We start from the raw sequence: 22,530 nt of genomic DNA, 5'->3' as shown, positions 1-22,530 counted from the left end.
AGTGAGAAGGGATCTCATTGAAACTTATAAAATTCTAACAGGGTTAAACAGGGTAAATCAAAAAGAACACTCCCAATGACAGGGGAGTCCAGAACCAGGAGTCATGGTTTGAGGATAAGGGGTAAACTTAGAACTGAGGTAAGGAAAAATTTCTTCACCCAGAGGGTGGCGAATGTGTGGAATTTATTACCACAGAATATAGTTGAGGCCAAAACATTGTCTGATTTCAAGAAGAAATTGGATATAGCTCTAGAGGCTAAAAGGATCAAGGGATATGGGAGGGAAGGTGGGTTCACAATATTGAATTTGATGTTCAGCCATGGTCAAGATGAATGGTGGAGCAAGCTTCAAGGGCCAAATGGCCTACTCCTGCTTCTAGTTTCTATGTTTCTAGAACGCCACCAGTGGGGAATGTCCCAATTCTCTGTTTCCGATTGTGATCAAAATTTGGGCCATTAAGTTTTTGTATTACCTGCAACCTGTTCTCTCTGTTTAAGAAGTGCTTGCGAAATTAAATTGATTTCCCGCACCAAGGAACTTTCTTTATATTTGGTTAACAACATCAACTTTATAGTCCTGCTATGAGCAGACAGGGCACATAATATTTATATTTGCACAGTACTTTGTCCACCTAATTCTGACTGTTGATTTGTCAGGGAGAAGGGCTTTTCAATTAAATATAACTTCTTAAAATATTAAATGATGTCAGCAAATATCAGGCACGCATGTCCAAGATTATTTAAATTCATACTACATTTGCTTTCTTTCTGCTATGTGAATCTTACCGGAAATTCCAAAAACACATTTTTAAAAAATTATTACCAAATGCTTATTTCTTTCCTCAATAATTTTTCTCATCTCCTCTCAGGGCACTGATTCCTTGCTGGGAATGGCTGCAGGGAGATGGCTCATCAAATTGCCTATTATTCATGTGAGCTTTCACACAGTATCAGCAGGATATTCAATTGCATATTGTATAACAAGCTAAACACACCTGGCACTCACACATGGAAAAATCCAGCAAAGAGTGCTAGACAGGGATGAGAAATGAATGAGAGATCGGCATGATTTTTCCTTCTCTAACCCAATGCTGCTATGTTAATTTTAATACCCCTACCACTGTCCCTGTTGTGTTCAGTTAACTACAGCAGCATGCTATAGACAGAGCAACGTGATTCTGCAACCGACAGATCAGATGAAATCTCTCAGTCGTGCCACATCCAATTGTAAATGGAGGATGAGAAGTAAACAACTAACCGAAGGAGAAGATTCTGGTGGAGCTCAACAAGTCAGTACAATGGAAAAGGCTAGAACATATGCACACATCTTTGGTGAGGCGTGCCAAGTGGATGATTAATCTTGGCCTCCTCTAGAGCCACCCAGTCTTCAGGTGCCACTCTTCAACCAATTTGATTCATTCTGAGTGATATCAAGAAATGGCTGAATGCACTAGACACAGCAAAGGATATGACCACTAACAACACAGTAGACAGCTATAGTAATGAAGACTTATGCTCCAGAACCAGTCGTTCCCTAAGCCAAGCTACAACACTGGCATCTACCCACCAATATGGAAAATTACCTATGTCCTACCCGCAAAAATCCAATCTTGCCCCCATCAGTCTACACTCAATCATCAGCAAAGTGATGGTAAGTGGCATCAGCAGTTCCAACAAGCAACACTTACTCAGCAATAACCTACTCACTAATGCTCAGATTGGGTTCCACCAGGGCCACACAGCTCTAGAACTCATTAAAGCTTTGGTCCTAGTATGGACAAAAGAGACAGATTCCAAAGTTGACATGACGTCAAGGCAGCATTTGACCAAGTATGGCATCAAGGAGGCTGAGCAAAATTGAAATCAACGGGAATCGAAAAAAAATTCTCCACTGCTTGAAGTCATATTTAATATAGAGGAATATGATTGTTGCTGTTTGAAACCAGTCACCTCAGTCCCAGGACATTGTTGCAAGTGTTCCTCAGGGTAGGGTCCTAGGCCCAACCACCTTCGGCTGCTTCATCAATGACCTTCCATCGTAAGTAGAAATATTCACTGATGATTGCACAGTACTCAGTATCATCCACCAGTCATCAGATACTGAAGCAATTCATGTCCATATAGTCAACATTCAATCCTGGACTGAGAAGCAGTACCGCTACATAAGTGTCTGGCAATGACCATCTCCAACAAGAGAGAACATAACAGTTGCATCTTGATTTTCAATGGCATTATCAACACCAAATCCACCACCACCATCATCCTGGGAGTTACCACTGGACAAGCAGAACTTGACCAGCCATATATTGTGGCTACAAGAGCAGGTCCAGAAGTTGGGTATTGCTGTGGCAAGTGACTCACCTCCTGACTGCCTAAAGCCTGTCAACCAGCTACAAGGCACATTAGGGGTGTAATGGAATACCCCCCATTTTCCCTTGTCATAATATTATATACTTTATTAAAAAAAGAGAATCTTTCTTTTAAATGGACACAAGGGGCCTTAAAATAGGCTGCAAAACGTCACTTGGTCTTTTACAATTGCAATGTTTGTCAAGCTCCTGGAAGGTTACATAGATTGCACGTGATTCCAGACATGTGAAGACAACTGAAATTTATGCACATTTCCATAAGGGTAAACGGGAACTCATTGACCATGGCATCCCTGGAGGGGTGAATAGCTCTTTTCTATGTCCCCAAACCCTGAAATAATTGGAACTGTGGCTAAGTGGTCAACAGCCTGAGCAACTGGGGCCACATAAAATTGGACACTTTAAATTAATATGCAGCCAAACTGCTTCTACAAGCAAGGTTACCACAGGTCAAAAGTCACCAGGGACAAAGCCAGACCTGTCTTGCATATTGAACCTCAACAATGGAAGAATCATTATGCTCCAAAACCCATCAAGAAGTATTCAGCCAGAACAATTGAAAAATACATTCTGTTTGTGTATTCCCCAGTTTCAGTTTGCTATTAACCATATCTTGAACGGAGATATGTACACTTAGGATGACCTGGCCTAACCTCATTGGATGCTATAACCCCCCCGCCCTGTCATCCCATTGGCTGAAACCCAGAGAACATTCCAGAAGGGCATAAAAATAGTCATCTTATGACAAGCCCCAGCAAAGACTCGAATGGCCTACTGCAAACTGTAATGATGGAAGAGGGCTTGCAAGATCCTTCATACCAAGAATACCCCTGAGTTCATCTGTCAATGCAAGCTCAGTGAATTGAATCCAACAGCCCAGTCAACTTCAACACAATGGGTAGTATATGTGTTTTTCAGATAATCAGCCTAGTTTGGGGAAAAGTTAACTTAATTTATGTAACAGTTGTTTCTTTAGCTTTATTAAAATCACTTGCAAGTTAGGTTTGACCACCTAGGTTAGGTTTATCTGTCTCAGAGCACCTGGGTAAACCAGTTTTGAGTAATAGATTGGTTAAGCATTTGTACAGAATATTTCATGGACAACAGAACTATTCAAGTTAATGGCTAAGACATTTAAATGGTTAACTACCTTGACTAAAAGGCAATGGATGGGACTATGCCCAAATCCGGGCCAACCATTATTGGGTTATAGAAGCATGGTTTGACAGTTTGGGATCATAGTCATTTTGTTGAACAGCATAAAGTCAGGTTGAGAACATCCACTTTGATGCAGAAGTCCCAGGAAGAGCTCCAAGGAACATCATCAGTCAGGGTTCTTGGTCAAATGAAAACTAAGGAGCAGGTGTCCAGAAATCAACTGCTGTTCTGCTGAGAGAAATCCAAGCAAACTTCAATATTGTAACTGCAGAACCAGCGAGGAACAAGAAATCTTCTCTCCATTCCAAAATTTGCTGACTTCACTAGAAAAGGCAAAGATGGACCAATTCACTGTAAAAACCATCACAGCTGAAAGGCATCACAGTTTCCACATCTATGCTGACAATCCTAAACTCTGCCTCACTGCCACCTTGCTGAAACCAATAATTGGGAGGGAAGACCCAATTAATACATTTGATGCCTTTGAGTTCTTCTGATCACATTTGATCTCAAAGATAATAATGAGCAATGATAATTGAATGAAAAACACATCCTAATTAAACCTCCAGATATCAAATTATTCATCATCATTTTTGAGTGCATTGAACACATTTGAGTATAAAATTGGCATCAAAAATTTCTGGTAGGGATGGGATCCTTTGCCACAAAGGAATTGAGTAGCATCTTGTTGCATCTTTTTTAAAAGAGAAGTGGATAATCATTTGAAACAAAACAACTTTTAGTTTGGGGCTAATCTAGTAAAAGAATCAGAGAATACACAATGGAACAGGTGGTATATTTCATGTGATGGAAAGTCAGAAGTGACATTGTCTGCTTGAGATACTGTCATACTAAATACTAAGTAAACAATAACAATTTATACAGCCCTTTGAAATATTCACACAAAAGTGCGCAAGGTGCAAATCAATCCTGCATGGCTCATTGTTAGAGAGTACAATAATCTAATTCCCTCCGTGCACTGCAGCAAAACATTTGCTTAAAACAGAAGTCAGATAATTAATATGCGAAATTATTTTCCCTCACATGACTGAAAAAATGGCTGGCAAGTGTTAATTGACATGTGGCACTAAATATTTCTCCTAAAGTAAAGTTTTATTTTCTCGATCATTTGATGGACAAACACATTTTTTGCATTTTAACATTTGCAAATGATCACAACTGAAAACTTGGGTTAGCTCTACAATCAAATTCATAAAAGAATGAAATTATGATTTTCTTTAACTATTATGTATGCAGGAAAGCTTTAAGCAATCAGCAAGGTGCAAAATCTCCCAGCACCTGCATACGTCAAACTCCAGAAAGGTTTCTGTGAAAAATCATTAAGCATCACACATCAATATCATTCAGATAATTCTTTCGAAATCTTGCTTTCTCTGTACCTTTGGGTATAATTCTAAAAAAATAAATTGAAAATGTAATCATTGTATCCAAACTTCGAAGAAATTAATAAACTTGGCTGTGAAGATCGACTAGTGGCAAAGCAGAAGGTTTCTCCAAAATTACCATTACATTCAAGATGTTGTAACATCAGGTATCAGATTTAAATTGCTTGTTTTGCATATCTTCATACTCATTTCTCCCATGAGAGAGTGGCGTTGAATGTTGGAAAGGTTTTCAGGCTGAATGACAACCTGTTGAACCGTGTTGTGATCTCTCTTTCCATGACTAAAAGTTTTGGAGTGGGACGTGACCCTTAGGCCTTACAGCATAAAAGCATGAGGACTACCAACTGAGCTACAAGACCTCCGTTATGTTCAGATAAAAGAGAAAGAAAGCAATTTGCAAACATTGACAGCTTCATCTCATTGTCTTAGTATTTCCGAAGTACCTATATCAACCTAAATTTAGAGCCCTAGCCATAAAGGCACAAGTCAGATTTGCGACTGAACGTCACAACTGATCACCAGATTCATGAAAACTGCTAAGCAATGTCATGAGAGAGACACGTGAGAATTGTCTAAAAATATACTACTGAAACAGGAGCTCAACCCAAACTGCATTCATTTCTAATATATAAAAAACAGAAAACGCTGGAACATTTAGCAGGTATGCTATTTGGAGAGTGAAAAAAGATATAACTTTTTAGGTTAATTATATTTTCTGACTTGTTGAATTTTTCATGTACTTTGGTTTTTATAATTTAAAATTTTCAGCATCTGCAGTATTTTATTTTTTGCATTATTTTGTACTGAACTGTTCACTAAATTCTGACTTATCATTGAAATACTAAGTTATAATAATGTTTACTTGAAGCTAAGGAACATTTTTGAAAACCATACCTCATCTAAGATTTCAAGGGTGACCAGGTCATCAGTCATCTTCTGACTGCTACGCTCCGAGGCTCTCATGTGACTTTTTCTAGTTTTTTTTTGCTTGCTTAAAGTAAAGTTAAAAATTATAGTTAATGAATGGATTTGTAACACTTCACAATGGATAAGAATGATTCTTTATAATCAGGTTTGCACATAACTACACTGACTGCAGCTGACAAACTGAATATCTGAGAGATAGCTTGATTTAAGTAAATCATGACATCATCTAATCAACCGTTTCACTGATATCCAAGAAATACACACAATTAAGCAATAAATGAATAATGTTCCAAATACAGAATAATTTTAGCAATTATGTTGTTTAAACATGTGTGACATAATAAGCATTTGTTCATTGGGATGTTCAGAAAGATGCCAGCAGTAGAAACATTATTTGTTGATGTCGAAAGAAATTTGGAGTCGCTTTTCTCATGAGCTGAACGCCACTTATTAGCTAAAATATATCTGTTTTTCAAGTACACAAAATCAATTTGTAGTTATATAGCACCTTTAAGGTAAAAAAAAAACTCTAGGTGCTGCACAGGAGTACTATAAAGCAAAATCTGCCAAAAATAGTCATGGCCTGTAGCTTCCTCAGACTGGTTTACCACTCCATACCAATTTATCTGTGCTTAAATTTTAAAGCAATTGTCTCACACAACCTTCCTAACTTCCAGGGCTAATCCACCTAATCTACACATCCCCTGGACACTAAGAGGATCTTTCCCACGAGCAATATTTAGCATAGCCAATCTACCTACCCTGGACATCTTTGGGCTGTGGGACGAAACACGTGTAGACACAGCGAGAACACGCAAACTCCGCACAGTCACCCAAGGCTGGAATCAAATACAGGCTGTGAGGCAGCAGTACATCCGCTATGCCACTGTACTGCCCTATGTGGCATCTATATCTGTATCATCAAATTACAGGTGCTATGGAGCTGAATTAGTTCTATAGAACTGAATGAAAATTATTTTATCAAGTAGCCTTTTACAAACAATAGCTGCATCCTGCCACTCTCTGGTCATATTCAAGTATTGCAAAACAACCTGTAAACAAAAACTCTGCACCAATTGACACTGACGTGATGCAAACAATTGCACATTAGTATGACTGACTTTGACTATATTCTGCTATAAGTACATTACAATCTTACAAACTATTTAGCAATACACTCACATTACCAGTAATATGAAATGCAATTGTTCACTTACACAATATTTTCAGCTACTATTAGCCACTTTAAATTCCTTTAAATATCTCAGGTAAAACTATTTTATGATATTATTGTATCATACCTTGTTTTTGCTGAATACTGCTGTTGTACTTTGATCAGGTTAGCTAATTGCTGTTGTAGGGTCACATCTTTCCCACGAGCGATATTTATAAATGGGTGTTTCAGCAAGTAACTAACAGATGGGCGCTTTTCAAAGTCCTTAATCAGACATCTAGAGAAAGGGGGAAAATGACAAATAAAAATGTTGAACAGACATGTCATTTAAATACTGTACAGAAATAATCATATTATTTAAAAGTGTAACACAAACTGAGAACATACAGTACAAAGCTGTGCGCTATGTAATCACATTCCTTTTGGTAACTAATATGGAAATTGTTCGTATTTTTTAAATGATTCAATAAACCCAAACAAAACCTGCAAGAGTTTTGAAAAAGATAAATCAATGTCAGTTTTTATCTGTTCAGTGAAGTATTCTGAGGGACTGATGTGGATAGAAATCATATCTTAGAGCCAAGAATTATGAAGAATTAAAACATCAAAATAATTTTAATAGTTTACAGATTTCAACTTCGTTTGATACTTTGGGACATTAGTGCTACTTAATTTGATACTATGTTGCTTTCATATTAATGAAAATAAATTGAAAGATGGATAGTTGATTTACCACTGTTTTAGGTCTCAATCATTTGCTGTTTAAGGTAGGCAAAAGGTCATCCACAGTTTTTTCACAAACATTTCAAAATCTCTTTCACAAATTAGAATCTGTATTTAAAATGTCCATGTGGACTCCAAGCTTTAGTACTTACAATTACTATATCATGCTCTACATTTCAGAGAACGACGGAAAGTTAAACACAGACATTATAAGCATAATACATAGAAACCAATCTTATTTATATAGTTACAGAAGTTTCACCTACCATTAAAGGAGAGATAAAGTATAATTTCTTGAACTACAATTGTACCGGCAAGTGATAAGCAGCTACCATTATTGGTTGTTCCTTTGTTTAGCCCAATTTCACAATCGCTCTAATGCCCTATCCTCTAAGGACATTCCACATCATCTATGTGCTCTACAGCTACAGTTTGTGTGTTGGTTGCCACTATCTCACACATTTATTTCTGCATATTCCTGGCAGTGATGTAAGCAGGATTTGCTGGGTGTCGTTTGTGCTTATTATTGTACACTGCAGTTCGCCTTAGTAAAGCTGAAAAACTGGTGACTTATCTCATCCACCTTTTCCAATGCATTTGTTAATACATATCAATAAGTTCATCCAAGCAGAGAAATTAATCATTTCGCTTATTCTTCAAATCAATTTAATTTACAACCTTCTACCACTGGCTGCGAGGACCAATGTTTAAAGGACATATAAACATTTGAGAAAGTTATATTTAGTAAAAAAGACCAGATCAGTGTATCTGATATGGAGGGTAAGTAAAATGTAAGGTTTTTCATTTGCTATCCAAATACGCAAAATTATGAATTAAATTTCTGATTCAGAGAATGTCAAAATTTTTATTTAATTCTAATATTTTTATTGAAAAATATTTTTGTAATGGAAAAATGAAGTTTATGGTTCTATGTTAATAAAATGTTTTAGATTTAGATTATGTGGTATGTAATGATTAATCTGTTTTGTTTATATGCAACATCAGCCAGACAGCTTGTGGTGTAGCTCACACCACCACCTCCCAATTTGAGAGATCGGGAACAATCACCCACCAGCAGAAAACAAATAAACTCAAATCCCAGTGACAGTCAATCTCTTATCTTGTTTGACATTCTGGCAGCCTTCATCAGGCTTCCTTAGCTGAAAATTAATTCTCAGAATTCATTAGTGTCACTACATTAACCACAGGTTGCAACCATTTGCTGCCATCTAGCAACTAGGCATCTAAAAACCATTTCCATTCTGTCACACTGAGCAGCTATTTGCTGCCATAATTGGAAGCTGAGGATAAGGCATTTATTACCCGTGAACAAGAACAGACACCTACATATGGTTCTGTGGGATGTGGCTTGAAAATCTGCAGACAGCTTGCAGTTGCTGATAACATTGTTTGTGTTGCTATGCCTTAATGATGTAAACTGCCATTTTGTTAATAGTAAATCAGATGGCTGCATTGGAAAGCCTTACTTTCACACTTAGGAAAAGAATATTCAGCTATGAATAGGCAAGACGGAATACAGACCAGGCAGTTATAGAACAGAAGTATTAGGACTTGTATTACCTAAACTCAGACAGCATTTCAATCAGAATAGGAATCAGTAAAAACAAATATACCATTCTCAAAATTTCACATGATGAGCTGCTCACAATATGTGCCAACGTGTCAGAAGCTTTAGTTGTTAATACTCTAAACTTATTTACATATTAATGGAGGATCTCCAGCACACTGCCTGTATCAATTTCCAGACTGTGTATTGTACAGAATCCTGGATGAGTTCCATTCACATATCTGTTCCATCGCCAAGATATCAACTGCTACCTCTGTGATATTGTCCAACTCAGCCACTGTTTCAGTTCATCTGCTGCTGAATGTCTCATCCATGCTTTCGTTACCTGGTTGACATAATGGTCCTGACTTCAAGGTTTCTGTTCAGTCCACGCACTCCAAGACAGGTACAATAGGTTATAGAGGACGACAAGTTGCTTGAAGTGGGAGGAGGGAGATGGGGGTGGTAAGTCATGGAGCAAAAAGCCATGTCCAACTAAGTCTTCAGGGAGCAATTCTTCTACCATAACCTTCACAAGAAACAGTGTGTTGGAGGTTTCCACTAAGAAGGTGCCTGTAGCATAAGGGTCTGGCACATATATGGTTAACATGGGACTGAGTATAGAGTACCATGTACACAGTGGTGACCTGCACTTGGGGGTTGGACAGAACCTTACAATATGGTGGCAGGTAATGAAAAAACTCAAAGCCTCACAAAAATGCAGAGAAAAAAAAAAATCTGCAAGACTTAAAAAAAAATTCAAAGAAGCATTCTGACCTGAAGAACAGCTCAAGAAGCAGACACACACAGACAAAAATTCGATAGAAAGGTTTGGAAGCGAAAGGCAGAAATTTAAAATTCCTCACTGCAACAGTGGGATCTCTTCAAAGTCCAGCTTGAATTCCCAGGTTGCAGGGTTAGCAGACCTAGCAAGGGTTAGCTAATGCTTTTATATTATAGGATGTACTCCCAATTGACAAGGAGGGCTCAATGGTCCAGTCCTGTTCCAATTTCATATGTTCTTAGACAAGTAGTCTGTTGCATGGTCCAAAACCTTACCATGAATGCACAGTTCTTGCCCAGTAAGTCTCAACACCAGATTAAAGTCCAACAGGTTTATTTGTAGCAAACACTTTTGAAGTGCTGCTCCTTTGTCAGGTGAGTAGAGTTCTGTTCACAAACAGGGCATATAAGGACACAAACTCAATTTACAGAATAATGATTAGAATGTGAGTCTTTACAGGTAATCAAGTCTTAAAGGTACAGGCAATGTGAGTGGAAAGAGCATTAAGCACCGGTTAAGGAGATGTGTATTGTCTCCAGACAGGACAGTTAGTGAGATTTTGCAAGTCTAGGCAAGTCGTCAGGGTTACAGATAGTGTGACATGAACCCAACATCCCGGTTGAGGCCGTCCCCATGTGTGCGGAACTTGGCTACCAGTCTCTGCTCAGTGACTCTACGCTGTCACGTGTCGTGAAGGCTGTCTTGGAGAACACTTACCCGAAGATCAGAGGCCGAATGCCCGTGACTGCTGAAGAGTTTCCCAACAGGAAGAGAACACTCTTGCCTGGTGACTGTCGAGCGGTGTTCATTCATCTGTTGTCGTAGTGTCTGCATGATCTCCCCAATGTGCCATGCCTCAGGACATCCTTTCCTGCAGCATGTCAGGTAGACAACATTGGCCGAGTTGCAAGAGTATGTACCGTGTACCTGGTGGATTGAGTTCTCATGTGAGATGACGGCATCCGTGTCGATGATCCGGCACGTCTTGCAGAGGTTGCTGTGGCAGGGTTGTGTGGTGTTGTGGTCACTGTACTCCTGAAGGCTGGGTAGTTTGCTGTGGACAATGATCTGTTTGAGGTTGTGCCACTGTTTGAAGGCAACAAGTGGGGTGTGGGGATGGCCCAGGCAAGATGTTCGTCTTCATCAATGGCATTTTGAAGACTCCAGAGAAGATGTCATAGCTTCTCCGCTCTGGTGGGATGGAACTTGTTGATGTCATCATATAGTTGTTTCAGTGATTGTTCACCATGAGTCCAAAGAAAGAAAATGTCATCGATGTATCTAGAGTATAGCATCGGTTGAAGGTCCTGTGCGGTAAAGAAGTCTTGTTCGAACCTGTGCATGAAGATGTTGGACGATGAAGGGTACTCCATCCACCGTGTCCCGTGTTTGTCTTCTGAGGATGTTGGTGCGGTTTTTTGCTGTGGCACATCAGAACTGTTATTTGATGAGTCGAGCGCCATATCCTGTTCTTATGAGGGCATTTTTCAGCATCCGGAGGTGTCTGTTGCGATCCTCCTCACCTGAGCAGAATCTGTGTATAGAGAAGGCTTGTCCATAGGGGATGGCTTCTTTAACTGTTTAGGGTGGAAGCTGAAGAAGTGGAGCGTCGTGAGGTTACCCGTGGGCTTGCAGTACAGTGAGGTGCTGAGGTGACCGTCCTTAATGGAGATGCGTGTGTCCAAGAATGCAACCGATTCTGGAGGGTAGTCCATTGTGAGTCTGATGGTGGGATGGAACTTGTTGATGTCATCATATAGTTGTTTCAGTGATTGTTTCAGTGACTGTGAGTCCAAAGGAAGAAAATGTCATTGATGTATCTAGTGCATAGCATCGGTTGAAGGCCCTGTGCGGTAAAGAAGTCTTGTTTGAACCTGTGCATGAAGATATTGGCATATTGAGGTGTGAATTTGGTCCCCATGGCTGTTCCGTGTGCCTGGATGAAGAATTGGTTGTTGAAGGTGAAGACATTGTGGTTCAGGATGAAGCTGATGACTTGTAAAATTGCATCTGGAAACTGGCAGTTGTCGGCGTTGAGTACCGAGGCAGTTGCAGCAATGCCATCATCGTAGGGGATGCTGGTATCGAGTGCCAAGACATCCATTATGACAAGGCGTGCTCCTGATTCAACCGAACCATGTTGCTGAGTTTCTGTAGGAAGTCCGTAGTGTCATGACAAAAGCTGGGGGTTCTTTCTACAATGGGTTTCAGGATGCCCTCGACGTAGTCGGAGAGGTTCTCGCACAGGGTCGCATTGCCCAATGCAATGGGACGGCCAGGTGTGTTTGCTTTGTGTATCTTCGGGAGGCAGTGGAGATCTCCAACGCGGGGAGTACGTGGGATGAGAGCATGGGGGGGTGCTCTGAAGATCTGGATCAAAGGTCCTGATCAGAGTGTTGAGTTGAAGGGTGTGTTCTTTGGTCGGGTCTGTGGGTAATTGTCTATAGTGTTCCTCGTTGTTCAGTTGTCAGTACGCTTCTTTGCAGTAACCTGTTCTGTTAAGTATGATGATGGTCTCTCCTTTGTCTGCTGGTTTGATGACAATGTTGCGATTGGTCTTGGGAGCGCGGATGTTGCTGCGTTGTGCTTGGGTGATGTTCGGGGCTGTCTTGTGAGTGTGGCTGATGAATTTGGTGTTGATGCAACTCCTGATGGTTTGACATGTCAAACCGAGGCCTTCTGGAGGAGTCCAATTCGACTCTTTCCTTTCCGGTTGCAGCACTGTGGATCTGTTGGCTGTTCCTGTTCATTGGCTGTCTCATTGTGTTTGTCGTTGCCTCTTGGGGTTTGTGGGAGAACTCCCGCAGCCTCATTCACTTGATGAATTCCTCTGTGTCTGCTGTTGGATTGATGGGGTCTATTTTGGTAGTGGGGCAAAAATTGAGCCTTTGGCTGAGAACTTTGATTTCATCTGATTTCACACCGGCATTTCCACATCAGTTCTTGCTACCAGTTAAATGACAAAAAATTGAGGAAGAACCAGAAGAGTCAATCAACACATCATTGCATGAAAATGTTTTTCCTTGAGTCTCTGTTGTTTCTTTTGCTAATTATCTTAAATCTCTGCCCTCTGCTTCTCAAATCTTCCACCAATGAGTTTCTCCCCATCTACTCTGTCCAGATTCCTCATCTCAAATCAATCTCATCTCAACGTTTTGGTGCCTTCTCAAATTTCTGGAAATACTCAGTAGCTTAGGCAACATCAGTAGAGAGAGAAAGAGTGTTAATGTGTTCTGTGACCTTTCATCAAAACTGAGAAAAGTTAGAATAAAGTGGGTTTTGAGCAAAGAGTAACATAGAAACTAGAAGCAGGAGGCGGCCATTTGGCCCTTAAAGCCTGCTCCACCATTCATTTTAATCATGGCTGATCATCAAATTCAATATCCTGACGCCCCCCCATTTCCCCATATCCCTTTAGCCCCAAGACCTATACTTAATTTCTTCTTGAAATCAGACAACTTTTTGGCCTCAACTACTTTGTGGTAGTGAATTCCACATATTCACCATACTCTGGGTGAAGAAATTTCTCCTCACCTCAGTTCTAAAAGGTTTACCCCTTATCCTCAAACTATGACTCCTAGTTCTAGACTCTCCCACTATTGGGAATATTCTTTCTGAATCTACCCTTTCTAATCCTGCTAGAACAAGGAAATCTGTAACTGACTTCGTAAGCAAATATCAACGATAGCCCACTACCATCGGACCGGAGAGAACTTTATATGTTTCTATTGGATGGCCTCTCACTCATTAAACTCCAGTGAATATAATCTTAATCAACTTAGTCTTTCCTCATATGATAGACCTGCCATCCCAGGAATCAGATAGTAAACCTTCGCTGTACGTCCTCTATAGCAAGGACATCCTTCCTCAGTAAGGATACCTAAACTGCATAAAATACTCCAGGTGTGGTTTCACCAACACCCTATACAATTGCAACAAAACAGCTCTAACCCTATACATAAATCCTCTTGCTATGAAGCCCAACATACCATTTGCCTTCTTTACTGCCTGCTGTAAATGCGCACTTACTCTCAGCGACTGATGCTCAAGTATACCAAGGTCTTGCTGAGTATCCACTTCGCTCAATTTACATCCATTCAGGTAATAGTCTGTCTTCCTATTATTGCTATTGAAGTGCATAACCTCACACATGTCCACATTATATTGCATCTACCATGCATATGCCCATACACACAGCCTCTCCAAATTATGCTGAAGCATCTCTGCATCCTCCTCACAGCTCACCCTCCCACTCAACTTTGGATGACCTGCAAATTTGGAGATAATACATTCAATTCCCTCTTCCAAATTATTCATAATATATACATATTGAATGAGTGGGATGTGAACAAAAGAGAAATCTGTGATAGGGTAGAAGAGAAGAGACTGAACAACAGAAATATTTGTCTACAGGGCTACAGAGAATGATGATGGGGCAAAAAAGAAACAAGATTGCCCGGGGGAGGTGTGCTGCTGACTGCAGATTTCCAGCATTTTGTTTCCCTTTGGCAGGGCTGTCTGTGATCAACTCATCCAACTGCAGTACCAGCAACAGAAAGCCCAATACACCAATCACCTTACCTTTTCCTTTTTATTGACCTGTGCCCCCTTGGCCACAATGTTAAAATAAAAGCTATGACCAAAAAAAATCCATACCAATTTTATGAATCAAACCATCCAATATTCCATACAAAAGTCAACTAATCACCCCTGTGCATTTTCTTAGTGCCCGCCTTCTGTATGTTTTTGCCTATTCCAGTGGCAAACTGACACTTGTGCTGTCCTTTCCTCTGCCCTTTCCACAGGCCACTTGTGTCCAGCATCTCAATCATGCAGGTCCCACTTCAACGTCATCTTCTATAGCACACAGCATCAGTTTCTGAACTGCTGGCTGAGTGTGAGAGTGCTGGTGTTTCTATTTAATTCCATTTTTTCACTTCTTTCTCTTCCATCCCTGCCTGTCCAGGTTATAGTTCTTAGGTGTTGGAAAAGAGAATAACAGAAGATTAAGTTTGTGGTAAGGTGAATAGCGGAAAGTATGCTTAATCACATGCAGATTGTAAATCAGAAGGGACTATGGGATGAGGGATGTGAGACGGAAGATTAGGTATGAGTCTACAGTCATCAGCCTCAATCATGGCAGCTCTAATAGTGAGCACTATCTCCTTCCATGGAGTTCAGGACATGCAGCCATATCTGTCCCCTGCCTATTAGGTGTTGCTGTCTTCAATTATGGGTCACCTTCTCCTGCAAGAGAGAAGAAAGTGTGTCTGTATGTGTGGTGTGATATGCTTGTGTGGCTGCCACGAAAGAACAGCTGCAGTGTATGTGTGATTTGTGTGCGAATCTTGCAGCAGTGTTAAATGTGTGAGGATGAACTGATGAACGTCAAGTATGCATCATGATTGACAGAGATTGTTGACAGGTGAATGATGGGGGTGTAGTGCATTGAGTCTTCATGAGAACTTAGGAGTGTGTTTCCTCTCCTGTTGTGCCATTAGTTACTCTTCGTGCAAGTCAGACTCTTACCCAGCCACTTCTAACAACTGCCCCAGCCAAATCTAACCCCTTTAAGAGGTGCAAGATGGTTTTAAATCACGCAGGCTACCAGACGCTTGGCTCCCCTAGTGAGGTACACAGCCTCTCAACATCATGTTTGGCACCAGGTTGCGTGCTATTATAATTTAAATGATCATAGAATCCCAAGAGCAGAAGGAGGCAATTCAGCCTATCAAGTTTGCACCGGCTCTCCAAAAGAGCATCTTAGAAGAGATAGGGATTGAGTCACTGTGGGTGGAGTTGAGGAATAAAAAGGGAGAGATTACGATGCTAGGGGTATACTATAGGCCACCCAACAGCCCGAGGTCAGTGGAGGAAGGCATTTGCAGGGGCATTTTGGATAGGTGCAGGAAGAATAGGGTGGTTGTAGTGGGTGACTTTAATCTTTCTGGAGTGGATTGGAGGGGGCCTAGAACCGGGGGTACGGAGGGAGAGGAGTTTGTAAAATGTGTTTTGGAAGGGTCTCTAGAGCAGTATGTAACTAGCCCGACTAGGGAAGGGGCTATACTGGATTTAGTGTTGGGTAATGAGCCGGGGCAGGTGGTTGAGGTAGAGGTAGGCGAACATGTGGCTAACAGTGACCACAAGTCCGTCTATTTTAGGATAAAAATGGAAAGGGATGAGTGCCAGCCGAACGGGAGTGTGCTGAACTGGGGAAAAGCGAGCTATAGCCGGATTAGGAGGGAGCTGCAGGACACTGATTGGGAGGGACTGTTAGCTGGCAAGTCCACGGTTGGCAAGTGGGAGGCTTTTAAGGGCAAAATGAAAATGTTGCAGGAGAGGTATGTTCCAGTTAAGCGGAAGGATGGGAAAGGTAGGATTAGAGAGCTGTGGATTACAGGGGGTATCAAAGACTTGGTCAAGAAGAAGAGGGAGGCGTATGTTAGGTTGAAACAACTGGGGACGGAGAGAGCGCTGGAGGAATATAGAGAGAGTAGGAGGGAGCTAAAAAGGGGAATTAGAAGGGCGAAGAGAGGGCATGAAATGGCTTTGGCTGGTAGGATTAAGGAAAATCCAAAGGCATTTTATTCCTATATTAGGAGCAAGAGAGTAGTTAGGGGGAAAATTGGTCCTCTTAGGGACAAAAGTGGGGAGTTATCTATTGAGTCGGAGGGAATGGGGGAGATCCTGAATGAATACTTTGCGTCGGTGTTCACGAAGGAGAGGGGTTCGGTGTCGTGCGGTGTCTTGGAGGGAGCTGTGGATCAGTTGCAGGAAATATCTATTACGAGGGAGGAAGTGCTAGGGCTTTTAGGTAGTGTAAGGACGGATAAAGCTCCAGGGCCTGATGGTATATATCCCAGGCTGCTTAGGGAGGTGAAAGATGAAATTGCTGGGCCTCTGGCGCAAATCTTTGTCTCTTCTTTGGGCACAGGTGAGGTCCCAGAAGACTGGAGGGTAGCTAATGTGGTACCGCTGTTTAAAAAAGGTAGTAGGGGTAACCCTGGAAATTATAGACCGGTGAGTTTGACATCGGTGGTAGGAAAATTAATGGAAAAAGTACTTAGGGGTAGGATGTATGAGCATTTGGAGCATTGCGATCTGATTAGGGATACGCAACATGGCTTTGTTAGGGGGAGGTCTTGCCTTACGAATCTGGTAGAATTCTTTGAGGAGGTGACAAAAACGGTTGACGATGGGAGAGCCGTTGATGTCATCTAAATGGATTTCTGTAAGGCGTTTGACAAAGTCCCTCATGGTAGGCTGGTAGAAAAGGTTAAGGCGCATGGGATACGAGGTCAGGTAGCTAGGTGGATTGAGAACTGGCTGGGCAATAGGAGACAGAGGGTAGTTGTTGAGGGGACCTTTTCGGGCTGGAGGCCAGTGACCAGTGGTGTGCCACAGGGCTCAGTACTGGGACCTCTCCTCTTTGTAGTATACATAAACGACTTGGAAGAGAGTGTAAGTGGTGTGATCAGCAAGTTTGCGGATGACACCAAGATGGCAGGGTTGGCAGATACTGAAGTGGAATGTCAGGTGATACAACAGGATATAGATAGGTTGGTACATTGGGCAGATGGAATTTAATCCTGACAAATGCGAGGTGATGCATTTTGGAAGGAATAATGCAGAGAGGAGCTACATGATAAAAGGTAGACCGATTAGGAGTATAGAAATGCAGAGGGACCTGGGAGTGCAGGTACACAAGTCTATGAAGGTTGCGACACAAGTGGAGAAGGTTGTGAGGAAAGCTTATGGAACGTTAGCCTTTATAGGAAGGGGTATAGAATATAAGAGCTGCCGTCTAATGCTTCAGTTGTACAGAACGTTGGTTAGACCGCATTTGGAGTGCTGCGTCCAGTTCTGGTCACCTTACTACCGGAAGGACGTGGAGACTCTGGAGAGGGTGCAGAGGAGGTTTACCAGGATGTTGCCTGGCATGGAGGAACAGGGTTACGAGGAAAGGTTGGAGAAACTGGGACTTTTCTCCTTGGAAAGACGGAGATTGAGGGGGGACATGATAGAGGTATATAAGATACTGAAGGGAATAAATAGAGTCAATAGTGAGAGACTGCTCCCTAGACTGGGTACAATTACGAGAGGTCATGATCTAAGGGTGAGGGGGGAGAGGTATAATTTGGATGTGAGAGGAAGGTTCTTCACGCAGAGGGTCATGGGGGTATGGAACGCGCTACCGAGTAGGGTGGTGGAGGCAGGAACGTTGGACTCGTTTAAGGTTCACTTAGACAGACACATGAGCGAAACGAGGATGGAGGGTTATAGTAGGGGGTATTAAATAAGGTCAGAGCCTCGGGAGACACCGGAAATGCAGACTTGTATGTTAACGTTTTTGTCTTTTTATTCCGCAGGTGGAGGTCCACCTTGTTGTCAAACAAGGGGCATGCACACGGTGGGTCGTGCGTGGCTGCTCTTGGAGGTTCTGGGAGTGGCCTAGTACTTCGTGTCGGTGTGTGTGCTTGATCCTGGACCGGTAGACGGGCGCCGCAACAGCTCAGTGACTAGCACTGCTAGCTGTGCAGATACATGGATTTGGGCCTGTGTCTGTGGGAGTTTGCGCATTCTCCGTGGTTGCGTGGGTTTCCTCCGGGTGCTCCGGTTTCCTCCCACACCCCAAAGATGTGCTCTTAGGCTGACTGGTTTACCAAATTGACACTATTCTCCCCTGAATCTGGCTAAGTTAGGGGTTCCATTCGTAGACACGCAGGGTAGAATAGGTGTAGGATGATGCGGCGGCGCGGGTTCGTTGGGCCGAAGGGCCTGTTTCCCGTGCTGGGTTGTTCTTTGTACCTAGTTTCACCCAACAATCTCCATACATTTGCTAGCACAGTGGTTCACATTAAAGCCTCACAGCACCAGATACCTGGGTTTGATTCTCAGCTTGAGTCACCGTTTGATCAGAGTTTGCACATTCTCCCCATGTCTGTGTGGGTTTCCTCCGGCAGCTCCGGTTTCCACATACAGTCCAAAAGACGGGCTGGTTAAGCGCACTAGCCATTCTAAATTCTCCCTCAATGTACTCGAACAGGCACTGGAGTGTGGCAACTTGGCGATTTTCACAGTAATTTCATTGCAGTATTAATATAAGCTACATGTGAAACTAATAAATAAACTTAAACTTATTTACCTTAACCCTAACCCTGCACATTTACCATGGCTAATCCATCTAACCTACATATCTTTAAGCCAAAGGAGAAAACTGGAGCACCCAGAGGCAACACATGCAGACAGGGAGCAAACATCAAAACACCACACAAAAGCACCCGAAGCTGAAATCGAACCTGGGTCCCTGGTGCTATGAGGCAGCAAGTACTAACCACTGTGCCACCATGCTGGATGAAGTTTGTGTGTTGCCTGCATCACAAGAAATCAAGCACAGATTAATTTTTTTAATTCATTTTCTGGGATGTGGCGTCGTTGGCTAGGCCAACACTTATTGCACATTCCTAGTTGTCCTTTAGAAGGCAGTGGTGAGCTGCATTCTTGAACCGCTGCAGTCCCTGAGGTGTAGATATACTTACGGTGCTGTTCGGGAGGCAATTCCAGTATTTTAACCCAGTGAAAGTGAAGGAACAACAATATATTTTTCCAAGTCATGAAGTTGAGTAACTTGGAGGGGAACCTCCAGGTGGTGATGGTGATACCAAGGCATCTGTTCCTCTTCCAGTCACCAGTGGCGTAATGGTTAGCACTGCTGCCTCAAAGCATCAGGGACCCAGGTTCAATACTGGCACTGGGTGACTGTGGAGTTTGCACATTCTCCCCATGTCTGAGTGGGTTTCCTCCACATGCTCCAATTCATCCCAGTCCAAAGATGTGCAGGTTAGGTGAATTGCCCATTAGAGTTCAAAGAAGTGCAGATTAGCCAAGGTAAATGTGCAGGATTGGTTAGTGAATTAGGGCAGGGAGAGAGCCTGGGTAAGATACTCTGTCAAAAGTCAGTGCAGCCTTCTTTCTGCACTGTAGGGAATCTATGATTATATTCAGTGATGGTAATGCCACTGAATGTTAAGGAGTTATGGTTAGATTCTCTCTTCTCAGAGACAGCCGTTCTGTGATACAGATGTTACTTTCCACTCGTCAGCTCAAACCTGGATACTCAGGTCTTGCTGCATTTGGACATGAACTGTTTCTGTATCTGAGGAGTTGTGAATGGTGCTGAACGTTGTGCAGTCTTCTGCAAACATCCTCACTTTTGATCTTTTGATAGAAGGAAGGTCATTGATGAAGTAGGAGAAGATAGTTGGACCTAGGACACTACCCTGGGGAACTCCTGCAGTGATATCCTGGAGCTGAGATGATTGATCTCCAACTACCACAATCATGCATCATGCATCAAAATTCTCAAGTCCGTTTTTTGGTGCTATCAAATTTTGCCTCTTCCTATTCTAACACTCTCCTGGCCAGCCTCTAATTACATGAACATTAGCTCATCTAAACTTTGTTGTCTACATCCTCACATCATGTCCCTTTCATCCATCACTCCTATAATCACTGGGCTGCACTGGCTTCCAGTCTACAGAGCCTTGAATTTAAAATTCTCATTCATGTTTAAAGCCCTTCCATGACCTCACCATTCCCCATCATCCTCCTCCAACGCAACAACCTCTGAGATCTCTGCAATCTTCTAATCCATCCTTGACTTTAATCACTTCGATGGTAGACGTGATGTGGAGATGCCGGCATTGGACTGGAGTAAACACAGTAAGAAGTCTCACAACACCAGGTTGATAGTAAATAGTGTGGTTTTCTACCAAATAAACTGGTTGGACTTTAACCTGGTGTTGAGAGACTTCTTACTGTGTTTAATCACTTCACCATGTCTTCAGTTGTCTCGTCCTTACTGCTCTGGAATTCCCTAAAACCTCTCTCTCTCTTCTCCTTTAAAATGTTCTTTTAAGATGTATTTTTCCAAGTTTTTGTCCTATAACTACTGTTGGAAGTGCCCTGTGGTAGCCATCTTTTCATTCAGCAAAATAATTTTTTAAAATCGGCAAAAAGATTTGATTTAAAAAGTTTATGATCTCTTTCACGTCTAATGGATATGACAAACCTTTAAAAGCCAAGTCTGGCTGCAGAATTCATTAATAGATTGGGGATACAGCAATTAAAAATAGGACAGTATTTGGAACACTGAGTTCATCATGGGTTCATGTATATTTTCAATAAGGTTTTGACTGGACAATCTGATATTCAACTGGAAAAGGGGAAAAAATAAAAAGGAACAAAAGAGGTCACAACTGTACCAGCAATGTCCTTTAAAATCTCCTCAAGGGCACAGAGCAGAGAGCTGACTGACTGTTAGATCTGCTTGGGGAAAAACTAATTCTCATGCTAGGTAGTTCTCAATTGCCCTTCATCCAATTAATTAAATGTGTTAGAGTTAACTCTTGAGCACTGGAATATATATCCTTGGCCTCAAGGAGCAGTCCTTGCATTTTATAGAGAGAGACACTGCTCTGCCATAGTAGAGAGCAACTGAGCATACAATGGCACCAGGTCTTCTTGGAAACAATCTTCATTGGGGTTTCCACAATCAACAGATTACATGTAAAGCAAACAAAGTTCTTGGATTTCTGAGGCCTTGCAATGAAAACATCAGAGTTTACATCTTACCAAATATCTGTTTGTTCAATCTTGGAGTATGCAAGTTTTGTCTGGGATTGTTTTAAGGCCAGAGATAAAGAATCCAAAGATGATTCTGTATGGGAAGTATACTAGTGTTCTAATATCACATCCTTGATCAAAGATTTGGAAAGGAAATCATTACAACAGAAAAGTGAGAAGAGTCAACTGACCAGGTTCTCCAAAACGATGGGAAGTAACAGAAATAAATACCTAGTGCCCTCCAACAATAACAAAACACACGGCAGCTATCTACATAAACTATAAAAGCTATTTGTTTCCAAGAAGGTTTTACTGAACTGTTCCAGGATGGCAGCATATGGTGAGCTTCTCACATGACACAGTCACATGGAAAGCCAGCTCAGACATGTGGTATGGTTGCATTTCAGGACCCAAACATCCCTTTTTCATTCCAAACTAAAAATACACACAATCCCCTTTTCCCAGTAAACAAAAGACCCATTTGCATGTAAAATCCTGTGCGACTGAGTTACCACTGTATACCCATTATCCTCATGCAGTAACAACTGTTTGTTCTATTACTCAGTCTCTGTCCATGCATTGCATACATAGGACGGAGTTTTCTGGCCACATTCACCCCAAAACCGGAAAATCCTGCCCAAGGTCAATGGACCTTTGCACGGTCTGCCCCCTCCCCACCCCCTACGATTCCCATGACGGACTGGATGGGAAAATTCTCCTGATAGTCTTTAAATTGAACAGATCTCTGAAATGGCATGCATGTGTGTTGAAACTGGCAATTTGTCTGGATGAAATTCT

General features: G+C 41.8%; 1 protein-coding gene across 7 annotated transcripts in view; it reads right to left on the bottom strand.

Moving 5' to 3' along the window:
• Positions 1 to 22,530, bottom strand: part of myo3b (myosin IIIB) — a 542,791-nt gene that overhangs the window by 373,225 nt on the left and 147,036 nt on the right. For all 7 annotated transcript variants that reach the window (XM_080199029.1, XM_080199032.1, XM_080199033.1 and 4 more), the window contains 2 exons: positions 7,161 to 7,310; positions 5,827 to 5,923 (listed from right to left, as the gene is read on the bottom strand). In XM_080199029.1, the coding sequence (XP_080055155.1) occupies positions 5,827 to 5,923; positions 7,161 to 7,310 (247 nt within the window). The remainder of the gene's footprint in view (positions 1 to 5,826; positions 5,924 to 7,160; positions 7,311 to 22,530) is intronic.

Source organism: Carcharhinus amblyrhynchos, chromosome 11 (assembly GCF_965287045.1).
Source record: "Carcharhinus amblyrhynchos chromosome 11, sCarAmb.v2.hapA, whole genome shotgun sequence".
Lineage (NCBI taxonomy): Eukaryota > Metazoa > Chordata > Chondrichthyes > Carcharhiniformes > Carcharhinidae > Carcharhinus > Carcharhinus amblyrhynchos.
The sequence above is the reverse complement of the archived record's forward strand: the minus strand, read 5'-3'. Positions and strand labels throughout refer to the sequence as shown.